General features: G+C 39.1%; 1 protein-coding gene across 8 annotated transcripts in view; it reads left to right on the top strand.

The window, feature by feature from the left end:
* ART3 (ADP-ribosyltransferase 3 (inactive)) overlaps positions 1-23,947 on the top strand; it is a 117,452-nt gene that overhangs the window by 72,119 nt on the left and 21,386 nt on the right. For 7 of the 8 annotated variants that reach the window (XM_024577177.3, XM_024577192.3, XM_024577186.3 and 4 more), the window contains exons 1-3: positions 12,691-12,814; positions 14,353-14,430; positions 18,651-19,368. In XM_024577177.3, coding sequence (XP_024432945.2) covers positions 14,362-14,430; positions 18,651-19,368 — 787 coding nt within the window. In that variant the 5' untranslated portion in view covers positions 12,691-12,814; positions 14,353-14,361. Of the gene's footprint in view, positions 1-12,690; positions 12,815-14,352; positions 14,431-18,650; positions 19,369-23,947 lie in introns of those variants that run through there. The other variant, XM_053923536.2, reaches the window with a different exon arrangement.

The following is a 23,947-nucleotide window of genomic DNA, read 5'->3' on the forward strand; positions in this document are numbered from 1 at the left end:
CAGCTTTGCTCTATTCTTCATATTATACAAAATTCTCACCTTATTCTTAGTGCTCTTCTATGTATTTAAAAGGAAACGTACAGGGCTACAAGTAAAACTTATTCTTCCTTTTATTCCCCTCTTATTTCCACAGGGCCTTTCTAATCAGTGAATCATATCCTGTTTATCCTTGTTTAGTGTCCTTAATCCACAAGGTCCCATGCAATTTTGGACATCTTATAGCCGATAAATAAATAAAAATAGCTTATTTTCCATCCCATTTAAAAGCCCCCCATTTTTTGTGGGGGGGTGGTTTTTTTTGTTTTTTTGTGTGGCTTTTTTTTTTTTTTTTTTTTTTTTTTTTGCCCTGGCTTGTATGGCTCAGTGGATTGAGCACTGGCCTGTGAATTGAAAGGGTGTTTGTTTGATTCCCAGTCAGGGCACATGCCTGGGTTGGAGGCCAGGTCCCCAGTTGGTAGGTGTGTGAGAGGCAACTAATTGATGTTTCTCTCACACATTATTGTTTCTGTCCCTCTCTTTCTCCCTCCCTTCCCCTCTAAAAAGAAATAAAAATAAGATCTTTTAGAAAAATAAAAAACAAAAGCTCTTTTTTATCCCTAAATCTATGTTAATCAATTTTGCATTATTTGGAGAAAAAATTACAGCTAAAACTATAGCTATTGCTTCAACTGCTCTTAAGAAATAAAATTATATATATATATAGCCATTACATAGATAACAATGATGATAATTAAATTATCCATGGTATATAAGGGAAATACATAGAGCTGGTGTTTTTCTACTTGAGGAGAAGCAAGTTTGGATGGAAGGAAGTAATGAACTGGAGGGGTGTGGAGAATAAATAAATGAAGGAATGATGGACTGGATCTCGCTTGACATTACTAGAGTCTCTGTGGGTCTGGCAACATGGCAATTGGATTAGCCTGCTCTCTAATCGTTGTCCAGTCCTGCTTCCTGCCAAGATTTTAATGAGGCTTGACTATAATCCCTTTCTCAACCCCATCATACTTTGTGGCATGTTTTAGTACATCATCAGCATGGTAAGGACACGAATATATAGCCAAATGGTTTTCTAGAAATTTCTGACAAAAGAGATAGAGGTTTCGGGTATTAATCCCACCTCCAATCTTGCAATTTCAGTCATTGTCATTGTTGTCATGGAAAAGTTTTAAAAATAAATTTTAATCCTTACCTGTGGATATGTTTTTTTGATTTTAGAGAGAGAGATAGAAAAACATTCATGTAAGAGACAAACATTGATCTCACATTGAGTGGTTGCCTCCTGTATGAAACTGACTAGGGATTGAGCCTGCAATTTATGTATGTGCCCTGACCGGGAATCAAACCTGCAACCTTTTGGTGTACATGGGAAGATGCTTCAACCAAGCCGCCCAGCCAGGGCTATCAGAGAAAGCTTTAAAAGGTATTTGAGGACCTACTGACATAGACTTTACCTCTCTGACCTCATCATCTACTCTACACTTCACTCAGCCACATTCACTTCTGAGTCACCCCCGTTTTCCTCAGACATGGCAGGAAGGCTCCCACTTCTGTCTAGCTCAGTGTTGGCCAAAAGGAAGCCACACACGTTATTTTAAAATTTCTAGTATCCACATTTAAAAAGAAAAAAGAAGCAAGTGAAATTAATTTTATTAATGTACTATGTTCAACCCAATATATTTAAATAAGTTTTACTTTATTTTTTCTCCTTACTACACGTTTGAAACCTGTATTACACTGACAGCACATCGCTTTTGGACACTGAATTGCTATCAGAGATAACTTGATCTGTATTTAGATTTCATAAAATTTGTTGTAACATATATCTATATGCCTGAGTTGATCCAAACATACTTAAATTTTTTAAATAAATCAAGGTAACAATTTTTAAATTTAAACAAAATTAAATGAAGTGCAATTAAAAATTCAGTTCCTTAGTTACCAAGTCAGATTTCAAGTGCTCAGTAGCCGTAGGTGTTATTGGACAGTGCTGTTCTAGCTATTTTCTGTTATGTATGAGGGGTACCCAAAAAACCCAGAATTTATTTATAAAAAAATTGTATACTTATTCTTACCTGTTTAAAACTTCAGTCACCTTCCAAGTACTCTCCATTTGATGCAGAACACCTACTGAGACATTTTTCCACTGCTCTAAACAGTTTGTGAACTTGTCGATTTTTATGCTTTTTAGTGCTTCTGCTGTTTTTTGTTTCACCTCTTTCATATACGCAAAATGTTTCCCTTTGAAGACTTTTTTCATCTGGGGGAAAAAAAAAAGAATCTCTGGTTGAGCTCAGGTGAATAGGAGGGTGGGGCAGGGGCATCATACAGTTTTTGGTCAAAATCTGCTGAACACTCAATAGGGTGTAGTCAGGCATGCTCATGAAATGGGCAAACGTGTTGAAAGAGTCTTAAAAAAAATTCACTGAAGCTGAATGCAGCCTCTCACAACAATGCCAGCTGGTACACTGATACACATGGGTTCCTAGAGCACTCACCTAGTGGCGGAAGCTTGTACTATAAGGGGCCTCTCCTCCAAAAAATAATTCCATTTTTTGCCCCTCCCACCCTGTACACTTTTCTACAGATAACCACTTGGCTAACTGCCTCACCTTCTTCAAGTTTTTGCACAAATCTCACACTCAGTGAGGCCTATCTTGACCATTCTATTTAATTCTACAACCTCCCCTGGTTCCCCACATTCCACATTTCTAATCTGCCTTTCTCCACTCTGCTTCATTTCTCTTCACATAATTGTTCATTTATTAGCTATTTTAGCTATTAATAGCTATCATTAGCTATTTTCATTGTCAGTTGCCTCCCTCCCTTTCCTGTGCTACTTGAGAGATGTAAGCTTCCTGAAGGCAGAGATTTTGGTTTTGCTCACTGATTTATCCCAGCACCTACAGTAGTGCGTGGCCTATAGCAGGTGCTCAGTAAACATTTAGATTATATTTATTAAATGAATGAATCACTATTAAACCTTGTTGAAAATATTAATATGTGTGTATATATACATACATACTAGATTCTGGTATAATTCAGAGTTAAAAGCACCATTGACCAATCCTCTTTCTCTTTTAAGTATTTTATGGTTCATGCTATTACAGTTTTCCTAATTTTTCCCCTTCCCCCACACATGCAGCACCCCCATTCCCACAGTCAATCCCCCCACTGTTGTCTCTGTCCATGGGTCATGCATATATGTTTGGCCAATCCTTAAATGCATCTTGGATGCATTTTCTGTACCTTAGGCTGTTTTAGGCTGGAAGTGGTGGGGAAAGAAATGAGGAGTAAAAAAGAAGCTTGTAATCTAGGTAGTAAGGCAAGATTCAAAAAGAGAGACTATGAAAACTGCTGCATCCTGTTGCAAACACTAGAAAATTGGTATAAAGATGGTGCCTCAGTTTGCGCTGCATGTATTATATTCTTTTGAGAATTTCCCAGTAAGTATTTAAGTACTTACATGTTTATATATCATCAGCTATTTGACAGAGATTTCAGGAACATGACAAACAGAAAAACCAAAAGTATTACAGAACTTATAATTGAAAACAATGACAATGAAAGAGGATAATTTCAGTTCTAAAAATTATATTTAGCTAAGGCAGTCTTTTTAAGAAATGGTGATAGAACAAGTTGACATCCACGTGCAAAAGCATGAATCTAGCCATAGACCTTATGCTCATCACAAAAATTACCTCAAACTGGATCGTAGACCTAAGTGTAAAATGCAAAGCTATAAAACTTTTAAAAGATAAGGTAAGACAAAACCTAGATGACCTTGGGTATGGTAATGAGTTTTTTAGGTATAATACTAAAGGCACTATCCCTGAAAGAAATAATTGATAAGCTGTACTTCACTAAAATTAAAATTTCTACTCTGCAAAAAACAATATTAAGAGAATGAAAAGACAAGCCACAGACCGGGAGAAAATATTTGCAAGTACACATCTGACAATGGACTGTTACCCAAAATATGCAAAAAACTCTTAAAATTCAACAATAAGAAAACCTGATTTAAAATGGGCCATAGACCTTAACAGACACCTTACTGAAGAAGGCATACAGATGGCAAATAAAGTATATGAAAAAAATGCCCCATATCATATGTCATCAGGGAAACGCAAATTTAAACAAAAATGAAATGCCACTATATACCTCTTAGAATGGCCAAACTCTGAACACTGATGACACCGAATGCTCTTGTGAAAATGTGGAGCAACAGGAACTTCTATTCATTGCTGGTGGGAACACAAAGTGGTACAACCACTTTGGAAGACAATTTGGGAGTTGCTTATAAAACTAAGTATATTTTTACTTTATAGTCCACTAGTCCTACTCCCTGGTATTTACTTAATGGAGTTGAAAGCTTATGTTCCCATAAAAACCTGAACATGGATGTTTATAGCAGCTTTATTCATAATTGCCAAACTTGGAAGCAACCGAGATGTCCTTCTGTAGGTGAATGGATAAATAAACTGTGTTACATCCAGACTATGGAATAATATTCAGCACTAAAAGAAATGAGCTATCAAGCCATGAAAAGACATGGGAACTTAAATGCATTTTACTGAGTGAAAACAGTCAATATGAAAAGGCTACATATTGTATGATTCCAACTCTTTGCCATGGTGAAATGGTAGATACATGTCATTATACATTTGTCCAAATACACAGAATGTAAAACACCAGGAGAGAACCCTGCTGTAAACTGTGGACTTTGGATGATTGCGATCTGTCTGTGTAGATTCATCAGTATTAACAAACGTACTGCTCTGCTGGGGGATGTTGGTAATGGGGAGGCGGTGCCTGTGTGGGGGCAGGAGATGTATGGGAGATCTCTCTACCTTCCTCCCAATTTTGCCGTGAGCCTAAAACTGCTCAAAAAATAGTCTTTTTAAACATCGGAATTTACACAAATCTTTTAGAGATTCATTTGTTGTATAAAATTGGGGGGGGATTATTTAGAACTGAGAATTACATACCAGTGAAATTGTTAATCATATTCATATTTCAGAAATGAAAGCAATAAAAATGTTTATCTTCCATACATCCTTTCTGAATTATTTCAGAATGCATTTGCACAAATCAAAGATAATTTTGAAGAAAGAAGAAATACAAGAAATGGAAAAATTACCCAGGAATACATTCAAATGATTTTCTGGTGTGGCAGTTATGAGCCTGGAAAGCAACTGGTCCAGATTAAAACTGGGCCTGAAGAACAAGCACAAAACGGGTTCCAAGCAATAGGAAGAGAAATTTAAGGACATGACAGAGACAAACATTTCTTCTCCTAACAGCAACAACAACAAAGGCACTCAGAAACTCAAAAATAAAAAATTATAACGATACAAATATGAAGCAGACCAAAATAGGACATGGTTTCAACTGATGAGTGAAGTATATTGCACTAGGAAGGGTTATGCGTTTGACTGTGACTTCAGAACGCTTTGAATGTCGTAGTGGTCGGGACATTGGAACAGCAGAGACGGCAACAGTTCTGTTTCTGGCTTTTACTAAAGGGTATTTACATGGTTGCAATATTATAAATGACGTTTTTCATCTTTAATTTTAGAATAGACCTATAATCAAAGCATGGGAGATTTTATTATAGCTGTAGAACAGAAGGAAAATGTTATTAAATTATAGCAATGTGAATAAAAGAGCTGACAGAAGTTGGAAGATAGAAGGCAGAAGAGAGAAAAAAGGAGGGTTAAGTAGCTAATGTCCTCCTGTTACAGAATGAGTACCAGAAAGGGAATGTTGAACGTCTTCCAGAGAGAAGCTGGTGCTTTTAAATACACTAAAAATACCGTTGCAATGATCAATATAGGAAGGAAGAAGAGATTTAGCATAATGTAAAATGTATGTAAGAGGAAAAAGTACATTTGTTCTCAAGTTGACACGTGTGAGTAGTGCAGTAACAGTGTAAGTAAATACTAGTTGTATAAACAAAGTAACTTAAAATAGTTAAAAGTGATTATTTCTGGGAACAAATGGATCAGGGGTTGTGTATGAGCTCTCTCAGATATTTATGCTTAAACTATTTGAAAGTATTGTATAAAAATTTTTAATTGAAAAAGTTAACTTCATGAGGCATTAGATACTTTGAAACTGATGTATTTGGAAGGAAGGATAGGAGGGAAAGCAAGTTACATATTTGTAAGAAAGAATGTGCCTCTTTTAAAGACTTCTCTTTTCTTTCCTAGCAATATCGTGATTCCCAAACTTCCTCCTCTTAAATTTGTCACCATCACCAGACAGTATCTTGAGGCCAAGGACTCTGCCTTAAAATTTTATGTCTCTCACCCGACCAAACACATAGCACTCGATAACTATCTGCGAGTCACTTGTCTGTGTAAGCCTCGTGTGCACTTACAGTTCAGGTCACCCTATTCAGAGGCAGGGTGAAATACAGAGCTGTCACATTCACTTGGCTTTCGTTTCTATCCAGCACCTAGGAAAACACCGAAAACTCTGTTTCCCACTTGCAATGCTCCTTTCACAATTGTGAAGAAATAAAGTTGATTTATAATATCAGAGCATTGACATTGAACTCTGTGGTTTGGCATAGAGTGGACTACTCAAGTACTTTTTTTTTTGAGTGAATATTTGAGTGAATGACTACCTTTGCAGAATCATATGGATACTGAGAATCCCGGCAAAATCTAATCTCTGGAATGGCCTGTAGAATCAGTCACTCGAGAATGGGCCCTGGCCTGGAGATTCTGATGTTGTTGAGTCCTGTGTGCTGTGTTCTTGCATCTCCTGTTTCTAGAGAATGTCTTTTAAGTGTCTGTTCCTAGATTAATAACTTTTTTCTTCTAAAGTACTTCATGAGCACAAGGGAACCTCTAATTTTACTAATGCCATATCATATTTCAGTTCTTGGTTTTCACATTAGTGTCAACATTGTTCTCTGTCAGAAGTCCCATTGATCGTCCATTGCCCCAGAATCTTGCTTTGCATGTTTTGGAAGCCTCCTTCCAGAGAATAGAATGCAAGGGGGTGGGGGTTGTCATATGCCCTTACTGCTTTTCCTCAGAGGTGGTTTATTCCAAAATCAATGATTAGTGTGAGTAACCAAATCTTCAACAATTACCAAGGGTCATTCATACTTGGTTCAATGATGTCTGCCCAGAGCAGCATTTTTCAACTGGTGTGCCACAAGCATTTTTAAAACACGTAACACCTGCCTGTTTAGTTGGGGGCACTGACTTCTTTTCCCTTAGATTGTCAAAAAAAAAAAAAAGAGAGAGACAATAGCCCTGGCCAGTGTGTCTCAGTGGATTGAGCCCTGGCCTGCAAACCTAAGGGTTGCTGGTTCAATTCCTGGTCGGGGTACATGCCTGTGTTGTGGGCCAGGTCCCCGGTTGGGGGCTTATGGGAGGCAACTGATTGATATTTCTCTCCCTCTCTTTCTCCCTCCCTTTCCCTCTCTCTAAACATAAATAAATAAACTCTTTTAAAAAATGACAACAGCCAATACAATAGCTGTCCAGTGTGAATGAAGTAAAATTATACCTATTTTTTGTCAGCTCAGCAAAAAATATATTTTTTGGTGTGCTGCAGAATTTTAGTAATTAGTTCACATGTGCCATGAGATTAGAAAGGTTGAAAATCCCTGGCTTAGAGTATTTTAGTTGCTCAACAAAATGATTCTCTACTTTGGAAAATTTATTCCACAGTAGTCTTAGTTGCTTTATTTCTGCGGTGAATATTTGTGGGTTGGACTCTGGAGCTTTGGTCTAGATTTCTTGAGAACCAATCAGTTACTGGATTTAAATAACATAAAGGATGCCTATAGATTTCAATGTAGTAAAAAATGTCTGGGGCGGAATCTAGAGTTGCAAAAGATTTATAAGACCATAACAGGTTACAGTTGGCTTTAGTTTCCATCCAGCACACGGGAAACTAGTGCTTCCCACTCGCAGGTGCTCCTAATACAACGGTGATGAAAATAAAAATTTACAAGTGTTAAAGCATTGACATCGAATCTTCTGGCCTGTCACAGTGTTGTATGTAAACCTGTATTGTGTTTCTGTTTATAACGGGGTCTAGTAGTACAAGATTGCTAAGTCATAGAGGTATATAATTTCAACTAATAGTTCATCTAAGTGTTCACGGAGGCCAAAGTTATAAGTTCCTGTGACTTGAAACAGGATACCTTACCCTTTCACTGGAAAGTCCCTCTGAGTAAGCTTCTTCCCAAGTGGATAAACTAGTTGCAAAAGCTAAATTGTTACTCTTAGATTAAAAAAAATTTTTTTTCACTCTTCGTTCTTAAGTATGCTGATACTGTTTCAGCTAATGTTTATCCTGGAAATCTGAAACCTAGTAAGGTTACTGACTTTCTTTCACCCCTTTCTCTCCTTATTTCATAAACATTTATGAAGTGCCTATAGTGTGAAAGACACATTAGACAGTCCAGGAGATCTGAGGATATTTTAACATATATCATGAGTAACATAGGAGAAATTTCTGAAGGAGTATCTTTCGGAATACCACACCTCCCACACTTTAATATACCCCACTCCATAAACACACACACGCTCTGACATCATTGCCATCGGGACTCATTGTCCTTGGTAAGAATGTGTCTTGCTGCAATGGAAAAAGAAGCTGAGAATTAAAGCCCAGAGGCTTGAAAATCTACCAACAGAAACACGTTCACAAATATAATATTACATTATAATTATTATATTATATATTGAATATTATAGGAATAACATTCTGAATTACTTGGAAACACTACATAGATATGCTTTTCATTCCCTCTATATAAAGTCCGTTCTGTCTATATGCTGATCACCTTTAAAATTAAGTCAAGGGGCAGGGAAAATTACGTAATACCACAAGTCGATTCATAGGACAGAGGAGAAGGAAAGAGCATAAATGAAGTACCCAAACAGGAAATGGGCGTAGAAGAATTGATTGTAGAACAGAGAGAAAAGGAGGAGGGGAAAAGATTAGACTCCTACATCCTGGCTCCTCTGGACTGAAACCCCAGAAAAGGGTTTGTGTAGCAGGTTAGAAACAACCAGATACATCTCAGGAAATCTTTGAGCAGTGGAAATTATTTTCTTGCCTCTTCTTGGGTCATTTTCAAGGTCTCTTAGAAAAGCAACATGTCTAATGTAGGACCACCCAAGCAATTAAGTTGGAAATAGCAAAATAGCAGAACGAGCTGGGAGTAGATACAGGTTCCTCTCCACTTTTCTGTAAAATCAAGGTTGTTGAGAGGGAATGCCTAGGTTTTGCTTTGGGCCTAATGAAGGTAACTGGGCCACAAACCAGCTGTGGTCTATAAGACATTCAGTAAGGCCAGCCAAGGAAGCTCATCAAGGGTTTGTGGGAGGACCACCTAATGAGGCGAGAATGACGTAGAGATTGTTCTTTAGAACACCCAATGCCAGGCGGCTAGCAGAAGACCGCAATGTAGATGAAGAACCACATGCAAAAAGGAAACTGTATTTCTCTGTATTGAAAATCAACTTAATTCACAAACCCTTATGTCCACTGATGGTGAAAACGTTGATCTTGTCAATTAAAATTTAGTCACTTACGAGCGGAAACAGCCTTCTTTAAGTAAATATTTAAGTGTAGAATTGTTTTCTCCATTTTTCTTTTTCATTATTTTTTGTCTACTTAAATTATTTTTATTATTGGTATTAATGTTCATTGTATTTTTCCATTACTGTGTATCCCTGTTATACCCTTCTCCCCCCCATACCTGCAATCACCACACTGTTGTCCATGTCCCTGAGTCCTTTTTCCTTTTTGCTTGATCCTTCCACCTACAACTCCCCTTCCCCCACTCTAACCCCCCAGAGCTGTCCTCCTGCTCTCTGTCTACCAGTCTGTCTCTATTTGCTTGTTAGTTTTTCCCCTTGGATCTTCCCAAAGTGCAATCTGTCCTGCCATTGGAGAAGAGGTATCCTGTTCTGGTGCTGACCTCTAGTGGTCACTGGCCTTCAGTGAGATGTCTGATCCCGCCCGGTCTTCGGATGATGGTAACTTATATTCACTGCAGTAATGTCTTTACCTTAGCCTCCAGTCTCTGCGATACATGATACATGTACTTTGCATTATCTTATCACAACTAGAAGTTCCTTTGAGTCTTTCAGGTCTCTTTCAGCCTCTTCCATGAGCCATTGCAACATTTCAGATGCTTACAGTGGTGGTCTTTTAAATCGAGATACAAATAGCTCTGGGGGTACTTGAAGACAGTACAAGAAGTATGTGGACGAGGTTGTTGTCTTTTGTCATTTAAAAATCAGATGTATTTAGGTGTGATTTATATAAATAAAATTCATCAATTTTAAGTGTACAATTCTGTAACTTTTGACAAACATTTGTCATCATGTAACCACCATACAATCATGATATAAAACATCACCTCCAAAAAGTTCCTTAATGCTCTTTGTTGTCCATCTCCTCCCTCAGCCCAAGGCCCTGGCAATCACTGATCTGCTTTCTGTCACTGCAGTTTTGCCTTCTCTAGAATATCACTTAAATATTATAACATAGTATATAGCCTGTTGTGACTGCCTCTTTAACATAATGCTTTTGAGATTTATCTGTGATGTTGCATGCATCAGTAGTTCATTCCTTTTAAGAAACAGCATTATTGAGTGCTGGCCACGTGGCTCATTTGGTTGGAGGGTTGTTCCATGCACCAAAAGGTTGCAGGTTCGATTCCCTGTGAGGGCACACGCCTAGGTTGTGAGTTTGATCCCCAGTTGGGCCACGTATGGGAGGCAACCAATTGATGTTTTGGTGTTTCTCTCTCTCTCTCCCCCTCTCCATTCCTTCCTCTCTCTCTCTCTTTCTCCTTTCCTGTCTTTCTGAAATCAATGGAAACATGTCCTCATGTGAGGATTCAAAAAATAAATTTAAAAAGAAAACAGCATTATTGAGATGTAATTCAGATACTATACAATTCACTCATTTAAAGTGTACAAGGTTTTTAGTAATTCCTAGAATTACACAACAACTACTACAGTCAGTTTTAGAACTACTGGTCTAAAGAAGGAAGTTTGTTTATTTTTATTGCTAAAATAGGATTCTGTTTGATTTTCCATTGACCGGTTGATGGAAATTTGGATTGTTTCTGTCTTTTGACTATTATGAATCAAGCTGTTTGCTTGATATGAGTACAAGTCTGTGTGAACATATACTTTAATTTCTCTTGGGTAAATATGTAGGATTAAGGTTACTGGGTCTTATTGTAAATATACATTTTAACTTGATAAAAACTGTCAAACTGTTTTCAAAAGTACCCATACTGTTTTGCATTTCCACTAGCAACATGTGAGGGTTTCAGTTGCTCCATCCACACCCTCATGAGCATTTGATGTTGTTAGTTTAAATTGGAGCTATTCTAGTGCATATGTCGAGGTTTTATTTTATTTTATTTTATTTTAATCCTCACCCGAGGACATGCTTATTGATTTTAGAGAGAGGGGAAGGGAGGGAGAGAGAGGGAGAGAAATATCCATTGTTTTTCTCTCGAACACACCCTGACAAGGTACTGAACCCACAACCCAGGCATGTGCCCTGACCGGTAATCAAACCTATGTCCTCTTGGTTTATGGAATAATGTTCCAACCAACTGAGCCATGCTGGCCAGGGCAATGTTTTGGTTTTAATTTACATTCCCTGATGCCTGTTGATGTTGAATATTCCTGCTTTTTTGTCATTCATACATTTTCCTTGGTGAAGTGTCAGTTCAAATCGTGTGCTCACACCAATCATTCAAGTCAATCTTTTCCTTGCTTGGAAAAGGTACAGAATGTATCTCTTTTATTCATAATTTTGTTTGTGAGATTTGTCTACATTTGTATATGTGGTTAGAGATTATTCATTTTTAATGTTATACAAAATCCATTGTATGAGTATACCACATTTACCCATCCTACTATTGGTAGGACTTTGGGTGGTTTATAGTTTGGGGCTATTAGAATAGTGCTACTATCTAATACAATTGATTAATGTATTTTGATGTACATATGCATGAATTTCCTAGGACACTAAATGGCTTCTTATCTAGTCAGTGAACTCTAAGTGTTCAACTCTAATATATTCAGCATTACAGTCAATATATTCGCTATGTGTACCTCACTCAGATGAGAATTGTAGTTGCAGGTAATACCAAATCCTTCCCTTCCTAGTGTTGTCACTAGACTTTGTCTATACTTAAGAATCTGAACATGTATTCTGGTTAAAAGATATTCATATCTTTTATTAGATTGTGAATGCTTTTCAGTACCTTGTTTTACTTGCTTGCGTATCGCAGCATCTGGCACAGTGCCTGAAATATAGTAAGCTGGTTGAGTGAATGGTGATAGCCATCATCCTTGCCAGCAATCAACAGAGCAAGTCCCCCTTAGTTATGTGAACCATCTAGCGAGGTTAAAGTCTGGCTTTAGTTTGACATGTCCGAGTCAAAGGGTTAGGAATGGGAAGTGATCCCTCTCTGAGAAGCCCAGAACTGAGGGCTCGGGACTGAGTATGCTGGGTGGTTAGAGGGAATTGCTGTGGCTTTACAAGCCTCTTAGAGATTTCATGTGTTAACAGTAATGATTCCAAGGGGTGGTGCGGGGGCCAGATATAAATAGCAGAACACAAATGGGGTAATGTGCCACTGCCAAGCTGCTGCTGGGGGTGTTTATAAAAAGAAAAGCATTCCCTTCCCAGCTCTCACTGTCAACAACCTCCCATGCCGAAGACACACTCAGCACAACTGAGAGTGGGGAAGCAGTTTGAGACTTAGCATCATTTAAACCTCCTACACAGGCAGAGAAGCCAGGTAAACATTTTTACTTATTTACATCCAGACTACAGAGGGGAAGAATTTTTTAAAATCTGTCTCTCTGAGCTTTCTTGGTGCATATTACCTGTGACAGTTATCTGCATTGTATAGGCCAAATCTTTTTTGGAAGGAGAAGTTGAACACACAAAAGTGGCATTTTTGGTACTATATTTTAATATCTTTAGTGAAACAAACGGCTCCTAAATAAAGGTGGGAATCTAGGGCTAAAGGGAAGACTTATCTCCTTTCTTCTGTACTTTCATTCCTGTATTCTGATGCCAGAATGTGGTGATTGGTACGATAAAATAGAAATTGCACTTCAGTTCAGTCATGTCTGCTGTGTTTTAAGTGTGCGGAAGGAACTGTAGACCACCGTTAACTGAATCATTTTGTGACTCTGGGACAGCTTCAGCCTTTAGGGCCTCTTGCCCTCCTACTTAGCCCTTTCAGTCTCATAAACATTGGGATGAATATTGGGCATTCAGCCAGAGCAGAGTTATATAATCTGATTGGAATTACTGCCTACCCAGTTCCTTCTTACTCTCATTCCTGCCTTCAGGAAGTTATGCAAGACACTTGTTTCATCCTTGGACTTTTCTTGAAGTTGAATATTTGGGGGAAGGAGGTCCCCTTGGCTAACCTTCTGTTTTGTACCACTGCTAGCTTCATCATCTCCTTCATCCTGCTCAAATGGGCTTAACTTGGTTTGCAGCGGGATTAGAAGAGTGGATGATGTACATGGGCTCTAACTCTTGGAGAATTCTTGGAAACTCGAAGCTGGGGGACCAATTTTGAAATGTTTTTGTTTTTTCTAGGTGATGTTAATTTCGTGTGTATGCTGAGGGGAGCTTTAGTGATAGCAAGGAAGTATGAGCACCAGTGACTGTGGTGGGAGAGACAATGTATCTAGAGGAGAGTGGAAAAGGATAGATTTAACCTTGAGCAAATTGCTGAAGTTCTCTGAGTTTTTGTTTCCTCACCTGTATAATGAGGGTGTTAAACCAATAGGCAAAATCTAGGCCCTTTCAGCCACTGGAATGTACTGATAATCACTTCCTGCCCTTTTTTTGATTTATTTTTTTTTTTTTTAATTTTTATGGTTATTCACCAGCTGAACCCACCTCCCTCCCCCACCTCCACCCTCCCCCTTGATTTTGTCCATGTGTCCTTTATAGTAGTTCCTGTAATCCCCTCTCCTCACTGTCCCCTCCCCACTCCCCCCTGACTATTGTTAGATTGTTCTTAACCTCAATGTCTCTGGTTATATTTTGTTTGCTTTTTTCTTCTGTTGATTATGTTCCAGTTAAAGGTTGAGATCATATGGTATTTGTCTCTCACCGCCTGGCTCATTTCACTTAGCAGAATGCTCTCCAGTTCCATCCATGCTGTTGCAAAGGGTATAAGCTCCTTCATTCTCTCTTTATGGTACCCACTCTCACCCAGAATGAAAATAGAGTGTATCACCCTGCTCTACTTCCCTGAGCCTCTTTTTTTTTTTAAGTCTACTAAATTGGGATTTCTTCATTTTAATTTAGAAGAGAAAAATGAAGACAGGACATTTTGAAATGGTCACCAAGCTGCTGTCAGCTATGATTTTAATGGATATTTTCCAGGTAATGTTGGGAATGGGAAGTCCATGGTCATGAAAATAGGAACTCCTGATGTAATGTTACCTAAGGCATCTGTGTGGGTTTTAATGCAAACGAGAGCAGATGAAGTAGATTAATCAGTTTTTTCAAGTAGCTTTCATCTTTCATTTACATATTTGATACATGTCAATTATAGAAAGTTGAAAAATTAAAATCAAGCAAAAACAGGAGAGTTAAAATCATCCACAATCTCTACTCAGAGGGAAAGACTCTTAATCCATTGGTGTATAGTCTCCTTGGCTTTTTTCTGTGTGTGTATTTACAAAATGGGTTCATACAATATATATACTTTTTGTCTTTTTAAGTTAATTCTTGCTACAAATGTCTCTCTATGTCATTAAATATTATGAAAACATGTTTTTTTTTCCAAATAAGATGACACTGCAGTGTTTGGTTACATGGTTTTTTTTACTAAACTACTATATAATGACCATTTTTCTCACATTCACTATTTTTTTATAGAACTTTTATTATTTTATTTTTGTTAATATTCTCTGACATTTTTATGTAAAATATGACCCAGGTGTCTCACTTAATTTTCCCCCCACATTGTTCCCCCCACATTTAAGAAATTACCTCAAATCAGTAGACAAATAATGATTATTTTAAATTCTCAAAATCTTATCCATTTTGGAATTTAATAATTAATCCATTGTCTATAGAATCATTATGTATTATGTTGCCTGTACTATAGTGTGGTTTTTAATTGAGATATAATTCACATATAAAAATTCACTATTTTAAAGTGCACAATTCAGTGGTGTTTATAGATTCATCAGTTGTGCATAGTTTCACCACTATCTCGTTATAGTACCTTCCAATCAACCTCAAAAGAAACCCTGTAGCTATTAGCAATTAGACCTAATTCCCTCTTCCCTACATCCCCTGGCCATCCCACCTATCTGCATCTCATCTCTATGGATTTGCCTATTCTGGGCATTCTGGACATTTCATCTGTGACTTCTTTCATTTAGTGCAACATTTTTAAGGTTCACTCACATTGTAGCATGTATTAGTATTCAATACTTCATTCTTTTTTATAGCCGAATAATATTCTATTAGATGGTCATGCCACATTTTGTTACCCATGCATTAATTATGGACATCTGGGTTGTCCTCCCTTTTTGGCTCTTATGAATGAATAGGGCTGCTGTGAGCTGACAGGTACATATTCTTGTGTGAACATATGTTTTCAATTCTCTTAGGTATATACATAGGAGTAGACTTGCTGTCATATGGCAACTCCATGTATAACAGTTTGAGGAACTGCCACACTGCTTTCCACAGTGGCAGTACCATCTTACATTCCTACCAGCAGTGTATGGGGGTTCACCTTCTCTACATACTCGCCAACACTTAATTTCTTTATTAATATAGCCACTCTGCTGGATATGAAGTAGTATCTTACTGTGGTTTTGATTTGCATTTTTAATATTCTTTTCCAATATAATTTTAACATATTCTATGAATTTCTGTAATTTCTTTTCTTAAACATTTAGATCATTCCCACATTTTAAAAAAGATTTTATTTATTTATTTTTAGAGATAGGAGAAGGAAGGGAGAAAGAGAGGGAGAGAAACATCAATGTGTGGTTGTCTCTTGTGGGCCCCCCACCAGGGACCTGGCCCACAACCCAGGCATGTGCCCCAACTGGGAATCGAACGGGTGACCCTTTGGTTTGCAGGCTGGTACTCACTGAGCCATACCAGCCAGGGCCATTTCCACATTTTTGTAATAAATTTTTGGTAATTGAATTTCATCCATATTTGTCTTTGTTTGAATGGATAAATCAGAGAAGAAAATATATAATCAGTGTGTTCATCTAACCTTTTATACCTGTCCCTTAATATTCACCCAATGGTCCCTCAATGGTGGTGGCATTTGTGAACTTTTTCACTGTTCAAGGCACTCACTGTGCAGAACATATAATCAACTGTGGCCCTGGGCCAGAAAGACTTGCTGTCTAAAATTAGACACGTGGAGACTGGTTAGGGGCATAGAACAGACAGGAACATATTGGATCAAGTCTGATATAATATGAGGAATGTGAGAGGTGGTGACTTCAGGGTACGATGTCTTGTAATATGTTGAAGCCTTAAAGATAAATCAGGCATCGGTGCCCAGCATACCCTCGGGTACATTCTGTGCTACAGAGGAAAGCGAATTTCTTGGCTAAGAGACAGCAATGATTCAGTCTCCTGAAGGTCAAATTCCCACTTCAGGAAACTGACCTACAGACCCAGGAGTACAGGGGTCTTTCTCAGCAGAATATTCTGTGGCTGGTAATCAAGGAAGATAGTGTCTGATGCCAGCATAATTGCTTTGTTTGTAAAATGGTGGTATGAATTGTCTGCCCAACCTTTCACAAGGGTTGTTATGAGAACAAAAGTAAACCCTTTACAAAGTGCTACGTAAATTTCAATGATCTTCATCATTGGAAACATTTTGATTAAGGGGACAGACTCAGGAGCTACATTGCCCGAGTTCAAATCTCAATTCCAGACAAGTTATTCAGCCTGTGTCTATAAAGTCTCAACTGAGGTCTCCAACTGAGAGCATAGCTGATGCAACTGATTTGCCATAAAAGTAATAATATAGGAGAGTGGAAAGAGAGAACGATGTGGAAGGCATTATCCTTTTCTTTGGAGAAACCCTTAAATGGTGTCCCTGGGCAAATTTGCTCATCCTGTTTTTTAACCAGTAGGCCAGAGTACAGGGTCTTTATTTAGTTCATTCGAATATTTAGATGCTTGGCCTTTGAAAGATAAATATAATGCAGATCCTGCCCTTGAGGAAATTACAGTATACAGTATAATTAATATATTTCTATGATGAAACAATTAAAAATAACCAGTTTGTTGAAGGCCTGATATGTGCCAGACATGGAGCTAAGACTTTGCATATATTCATTATATCATTTAATCCTCAAAACAACTCTACAGTTAAAACATTACTACCTGCCCTGGCTGGTGTAGCTCGGTGGCTTGAGCGCCAGCCTGCAAACGGAAAGGTTATTCATTTGATTCCCAGTCAGGGCACATGCCTGGATTGCCAGCCAGGTCCCCAGTTGGGGGCGTGCGAGAGGCAACCGATTGATGATGGGTGTTCCCTCACACATGATGTTTCTCTCCCTCTCTTCCTCCCTCCTTTCCACTCCCTCTAAAAATAAATGAATAAAATCTTTTTAAGGAAACATTATTTCCTTACTTTATTCCCATTTTAGATGAAAAAATTGAAGCTCAGAAATGTCAAGTAACTTTCCCATAACTAATTAGTACTTAGTAACAAAAATGGAATTTGAACCCAACACCTGTCTGACTGCATGCTAGGGTTAGTTACATTACACCACCCTGCTTCTACCACGCATCACTGAAAGGTGGACTAGGCCTTTTACAGACAGCAGAAACAGTGCCAACATGCTCAAGCAAATAGCACATTTGTTGCTCCTTATGACTAAGGTAAAATCCAGTCTTCAGGTACAGCTAGACCCAGGGCCTTAAGTAATGTTATCAGGGCTTCATCTCTCTCTCCACCTCTCAGCTCTGCAAGCCTTTCTTCATTGGCTATAATTGCAGGCAGGATTCTCCACAGAACTAAAAAGATAACTATTCGCTTCCCCAAGCCATTATTATCCTTAGAGCTTATGGTTTTTAAGCCTGGTTCATTGCTTATCACTGGGGCTGAAAGTGCGATCAATACTCCCCAAACCACACTGACAAGGAAGGGAGTCTCCCTTCCTTGAAAAAGAAAAAGGGTGATATTTGCCGTTATGTATTTATCATGTATGATGTTTCATGCATGATATTTCATATTCACTCAAAAGTTTTAGGGGTTGAAGAAATCTGGCTAAGAATATTTTCAAAGCCAGAACTGCCACGCACTTCTTCAGTTTTATAATCTTGGTTTTTCCTCGGCACCTCAAGGTTTAATGAATGAGTTACAGGCATAATCATACCCATGTCTCACCCACTAACATTTACTCTTTCACACAAGTAGGTCCTTGCTGAAAAAAGTTATCAGTAGCAGTGGAGTATAGTTCCTACATTAAAAAAACTATATATCCAAAGTTGGTTGTAAGCAAGGGAGAGATTCTTGGCAGGACATGAGAGTGTGGAAGAAGTAATACGGGAGAAAATGACACACTCAATATCTTATTTCAACAGAATTTCCTTTTTCTTTGAAGGTGAAGGCTAACACATTAGACATGGCAGATAACGCATTTGATGACGAATACCAGAAATGTACTGATAGGATGGAAATCAAGTATATTCCCCAACTGCTCAAGGAAGAGAAAGCAAGCCATCAGCTTTTGGAAGATGTGTGGGAAAATGCGAAAGCCAAATGGGAAGCCCGGAAGACTCAGCTCCTTCTCCCTATGAGTTTTAAGGATAACCATGGAATAGCTTTGATGGCATATATTAATGGAGCTCAAGAGCAAACTCCCTTTTACCATCTGTTCAATGAAGCTGTGCAGATGGCTGGCCAATCTCGCAAAGATTATATCTACGGCTTCCAGTTCAAAGCCTTTCATTTTTACCTGACAAAAGCCCTGCAGTTGCTGAGAAGACCTTGTGAGGATAGCTACAAAAATGTGGTGTATAGCACAAGCCAGGGCCCTTCATTTACCTTCGGAGGGCTAAACCAAGCCAGATTGGGCCATTTCACCTTAGCGTATTCAGCCAAACCTCAAGCTGTAGATGACCAACACATTCTGTTAACCATTCGCTCATGCTTTGGAGTTGCCATTGAAAAATTTTTTGATAAAGGAAGTGGAAGTGAAAGAATTGTTTTAATACCCTTGAATGAGGTTTTTCATGTGTCACAGGAGGGGGCTGGCAACAACCTTATCCTTCACAGCATGAACAAGACCTGCAGCCACTATGAGTGCGCATTTCTCGGAGGTAAGTGTCTCCATTCTGTCTGCCCTTGAAAGGAGGGAGGGGGTGGGCTTCTCAGGACCTGGGAGAGGTCAGGAAGGAAGGTGAGAGATGTTTGAAGGAAGAAATGACAGTGGTGGTCTCTAGCCTAGCTCCTTTCATCCTGTTAGTTTCCTTTTCCAAAATGTAATTCTATCAAGGTAGTAATACATTTACAGTATTATAGAAAGTTAAAAACAGAAAATAATACTATAAGACAGTCATTTCTAACCAGGGGCAGTTTGCCCCTCAGGGTCATTTGGCAATGGCTGGAAACATTCTTAGTTATCACAGCTATCCCTAGTTGCTACTAGCATCTACTGGGTAGAGGCCAAGGCCATTACTAAACAGTGCACAAAACTGACCCCACAGCAAAGAAGTACTGGGCCCAGTAACCAGCCCAGAAGTGCCTGGCTACTGTAATATAAGGGTTACAATGAAAAATATCACCCCTTTCCCACCTATTCCATTCCCATTTGCCACTCCTTGGTGGTCTCTCTTTTTTTTTAGCTTTTTTTTTCAGGTACTTACTTTCATGTTTTTAAAGAAATAACATTTCTTGATTTTTATCTGCTGACTTCACAGTACAGAGAATGAATATTTAGCTCTCATATACCATGCATTAATTAGGAATTCTTTATTGCATTTAGCTGTAGTAGAAAACCTACCTGAGAACTCTCACTTAATAAGAAGTCTAGAGGTAGGCTGTCTAGAGTTGGTACAGTGGCTCCACTATGTCAACAGTAACTCAAGCTCTTTCTGTTCTACCAGCCTTAGCGTGTTGGTTTCTTGATTCATGTTTGCAGTGTGACTATTGTAACCATAGACATCAATCCCTGTTTTAAGACAAAAACAAGGGGAAGAGGGATGGCAGCCAAATCTGCCTGTTTAATCGGGAAAGTAAACCTTTTCCCAGAAACTCTTAGTAGATTTCTGATTACATATTATTGACTGGAACAGCCACATGGTCATTCATAACTACAAAGAAAGCTTGGAAAGGAGGTAATTAGCATTTCCAGCCTCCACAGTGCAGGGAGGCAAGGGAGAAGGGAATTAGAAATAGCTGTTAGGTGAGTAAACTAAAAGCTTCTAAAAACCGTCGCCCTCCTCCTCCACATCCATGCATTTCCCTCTTCCCATTCTCCCAGTGTGGTAGAGACTGGTACTCTTTAAGTACCTCTTTTACCCCAGGGTTATTAGTTGTGTGATTTTTTTTTATTTCTTTAGCTTTTTATATCCCATCAATAATTTACTTTCCAATCCTTAGAAATACAACTCTCCTCTTAATACATTCAGATACTCTTGTTCCTTTGTCTGGATATACTCCTGTATTCCCCCATCCTCTTGCTGTATGACATGCTCTCTAGACCTGTTGAATATCTTGAAATCTCTCCTCACTATTATTCTGAGACTTTCTTTTCCTTCTCCTGTAAGGAATTCCCTGTGTCTTGGATTTCTTGTTCTTCCTTAAATTACTCCTCTGTTTGGTGGAATAAGGGTTCTCTGGAAGTTTTCTGAGAGAAGAGACATTCAGGCAAATTTTCTAAGACTGCATGTCTGAAAAAATACCTATCTTTAGGCTTGAAGAATAATTTGTGTACATTTGTATTTCTGTTTCAGAAGTTATTTTCCTAGGAATTTTGGAGATTCCTCCACTGTCTTCTAGTTTCTGGTGCTGCTGTTGAAAAGTGTGAAGCCATTCTAATTACTAAAACTTTGAATGAGACCTGTTTCTTTTTTCTTTTCCCTCAGGAAGGTTTTAAGACTTTTCTTTATCCTCAACATTCTGAAATTTTATCATGTTGTGCCTTGGTGTATGTGAGTAATAGGTTAACAAAACTCTTTCTACTTCCTCCTATGAAAAGGGCCTCCTGTTGGTCTTCTTTTAGCACTTTTTCTCTGAAATCTACCAAAGGTGGGATTCCTAATGGTAAACTTAATCCTGCAGTAATTATGTGCATCTGATCTGGGAGGACTGCAAATGAACGTAAATAGTTGGGGGGAAGCCATAGTATTGGACATTCCTGAATGTGCTGTGGCCCACCCAGGTGTTCTTTTTGCTGAGTCCTGACAGTACATCCCAGCTATACTGGTATAAGAGGTATTGTCTTCTGTGACAAATAGAGACGGTGTGGTGTGAGGCTATCAAGTTAGGATGGTTCCTGCACCCGTCTGCGTAACCTTGTCTCCTTGTAATTGAGCATCACTCTGGGCCTGAATGCCCTGGACCACTGTAAGGACTTGCATTGAAGGGATGACTCCCACGCTGTTCTGTTGCTATATAGTATGCTGTGTTTCCTGCCTGGCATTCTTCTGCAAAGGTGGTGAGGTGATGGCCTTTTAGGGTCTTAGGAGTGTGATTATCTAGCTGAACCCCAAACCATGGCTGCTGGTCAGGAACAGTATTGTTGAGCAGTGGGGCCTCAGGAGCGGGGTGGGCATTTAGACCTTAACTCAATGTGGCCAAGACCCTATGAGATAAAAAGAATAGGAGTGGAAGTGCTGATGAGACATCATTCCTGGGCGGGGGCTGATCCACTTATGAATTAATGGCAGAAGCTATGTAGCCTTTGAGGTGCTTAGGTGCTTAAGGCTGCTCTTGTATGATCCTAAGAGTGAGTGCCTCCTTAAAGTTTGCATTCAGCACCTCATTTACCTCACCCTGTCCTGGTCCTAAGTTGCAAGGAAGTGAAAATAACTGTTCACCTTGAGGGGAGATGACTACAGTGAGTAAATTTGTGTAGAGAGGAAAGGTGCCCATGCTCCTCACCAACAATACCTTAGACCTAACCAAAACCCAAGCCAGTTGGAGCCAGCTCATACCAGCTTATGGGAACTGATTGTGGGCATGTATCTCTTCCCAGTTCCTCATCCATCACAGTGGCTTGAAATTGGCCATGGTTTAGAGTTATACCACAGAAATCAGCAAACACTACACATCAGGACCCCCAACTCCCACATAGAACTTGTTCAACTTTACCAGCACATCACAGCCAGAAACCCAGTTGCATCTGGGCTGACTAAATGATGCTCCTGATGCATTTAGCCAAATGCCATTCACAAACCCTGGCTGCAGTAGCTACTGGCCAAATTAGTCACTGGCTTCAGGCTGATCGACAGAGGCACGCAATGAAGCCCACAGATTCATGTTTGTGAGTGGAATTATGGTGAACAAAAAGGGTGGAGCCATTGGGTTGATTCAGAATAGGGGGGTGAGGGTGGCTCAGACGTGCATAGACAAGTGCATTATGAGCTGTGTGTGAGGGAGGGGTAAGGGGAATGAGCACACCTCTGTGGGCTTTCCCACAAGGTCAAGCAGAGGCTACACGGCAGGTTAGTGTTCAAACCAGCCACAAGAGGAGACCGTTGTGGAAGCTCACATGTATTATTTGGAGAGCTCTGACAAAGTCAGGCCACTGCACTTGATTGTGTTGATTTAACCCCAAACTGAAGTCTAACCAATGTCCTCTGCTGCCATCTAGAGATAACTAAGGGGAACGTAGGTTCAAAAACTCAATCATTAAAGCTAGGCTGTTTGAAACACTATGAAGGACAATAACCAGAGCTTTTCAAAGCAAACCAGGCCCTGGCCGGTGTTGCTTGGAGCGCCATCCGAAGATTGGTTGGAGTGTCGTCCTATATACGGAAAGGCTGCGGGTTTGATTCTTGGCCAGGGCACACACCCAGGCTGCAGGTTTGATCCCTGGTCGGGGTGCTTGTGAAAGGCAACAAATTGATCTCTCTCTCTCTCCATCTCTCTCTATCCCACCCACCCCCCAATGCCTTCCTCACTCTCCAAAACCAATGAAAAAATGTCCTCAGGTGAGGATTAAATAAAAACCAGGAGGATACAATTAGAACCTTGTTCTATTTTGACTAACTATGATTTTGGATGAAAAAAGACTCAGCTATAAAAAAAGAAAATTTTACCCTTTGCAGCAGCATGGATGGACCTGGAGAACATTATACTAAGTTAAGTAAGCCAGTCAAAGAAAGACAAATACCATATGATTTCACTCATATGTAGAATCTAATGGACAAAGTGAACTAAGAAGCAAAATAGAGACAGACTCATAGATGGAGAGCAGGATGCCAGCTATGAGGGGAAGTGGAGGTTAGGGGGTGGAAGGATTGAGCAAAAAGGAAAAAGGACTCATGTGTGGTGATTGGGGGGGTGGAGTATAAGGGGGATAAATGGTAATGGAAAAAAAGTACAATAAAAATTTTTTTAAAGTTCACTGTACTAAATTTAGTGCTAACACAGTCCTGTGTTATTGTTTTGCACTTACGATTTCCAGAATAAAAATGTGGGCCTTACAAAGTCTAGTTATCTAAAAAAATAATAAAATAGTTCTGTTTGTTAGGACATGGAGAGAATACCAGTGTCCCATTAGACAATGCAATTCCCGGTGGTCAAATTGTAGACTGAGTACTAGCGCAAGATTTCGGGAGTGAACTGTGTCTAAATGGTAACAAAACCCTCTATTCCTTCCCATGGGAGAATCACCATGGGTTAATCTGCTATACTGCTTTCCTAGAGAAACTGATAAAGGTCAGCTGTATA

This window comes from Desmodus rotundus, chromosome 4 (assembly GCF_022682495.2).
Source record: "Desmodus rotundus isolate HL8 chromosome 4, HLdesRot8A.1, whole genome shotgun sequence".
Taxonomy (NCBI): domain Eukaryota; kingdom Metazoa; phylum Chordata; class Mammalia; order Chiroptera; family Phyllostomidae; genus Desmodus; species Desmodus rotundus.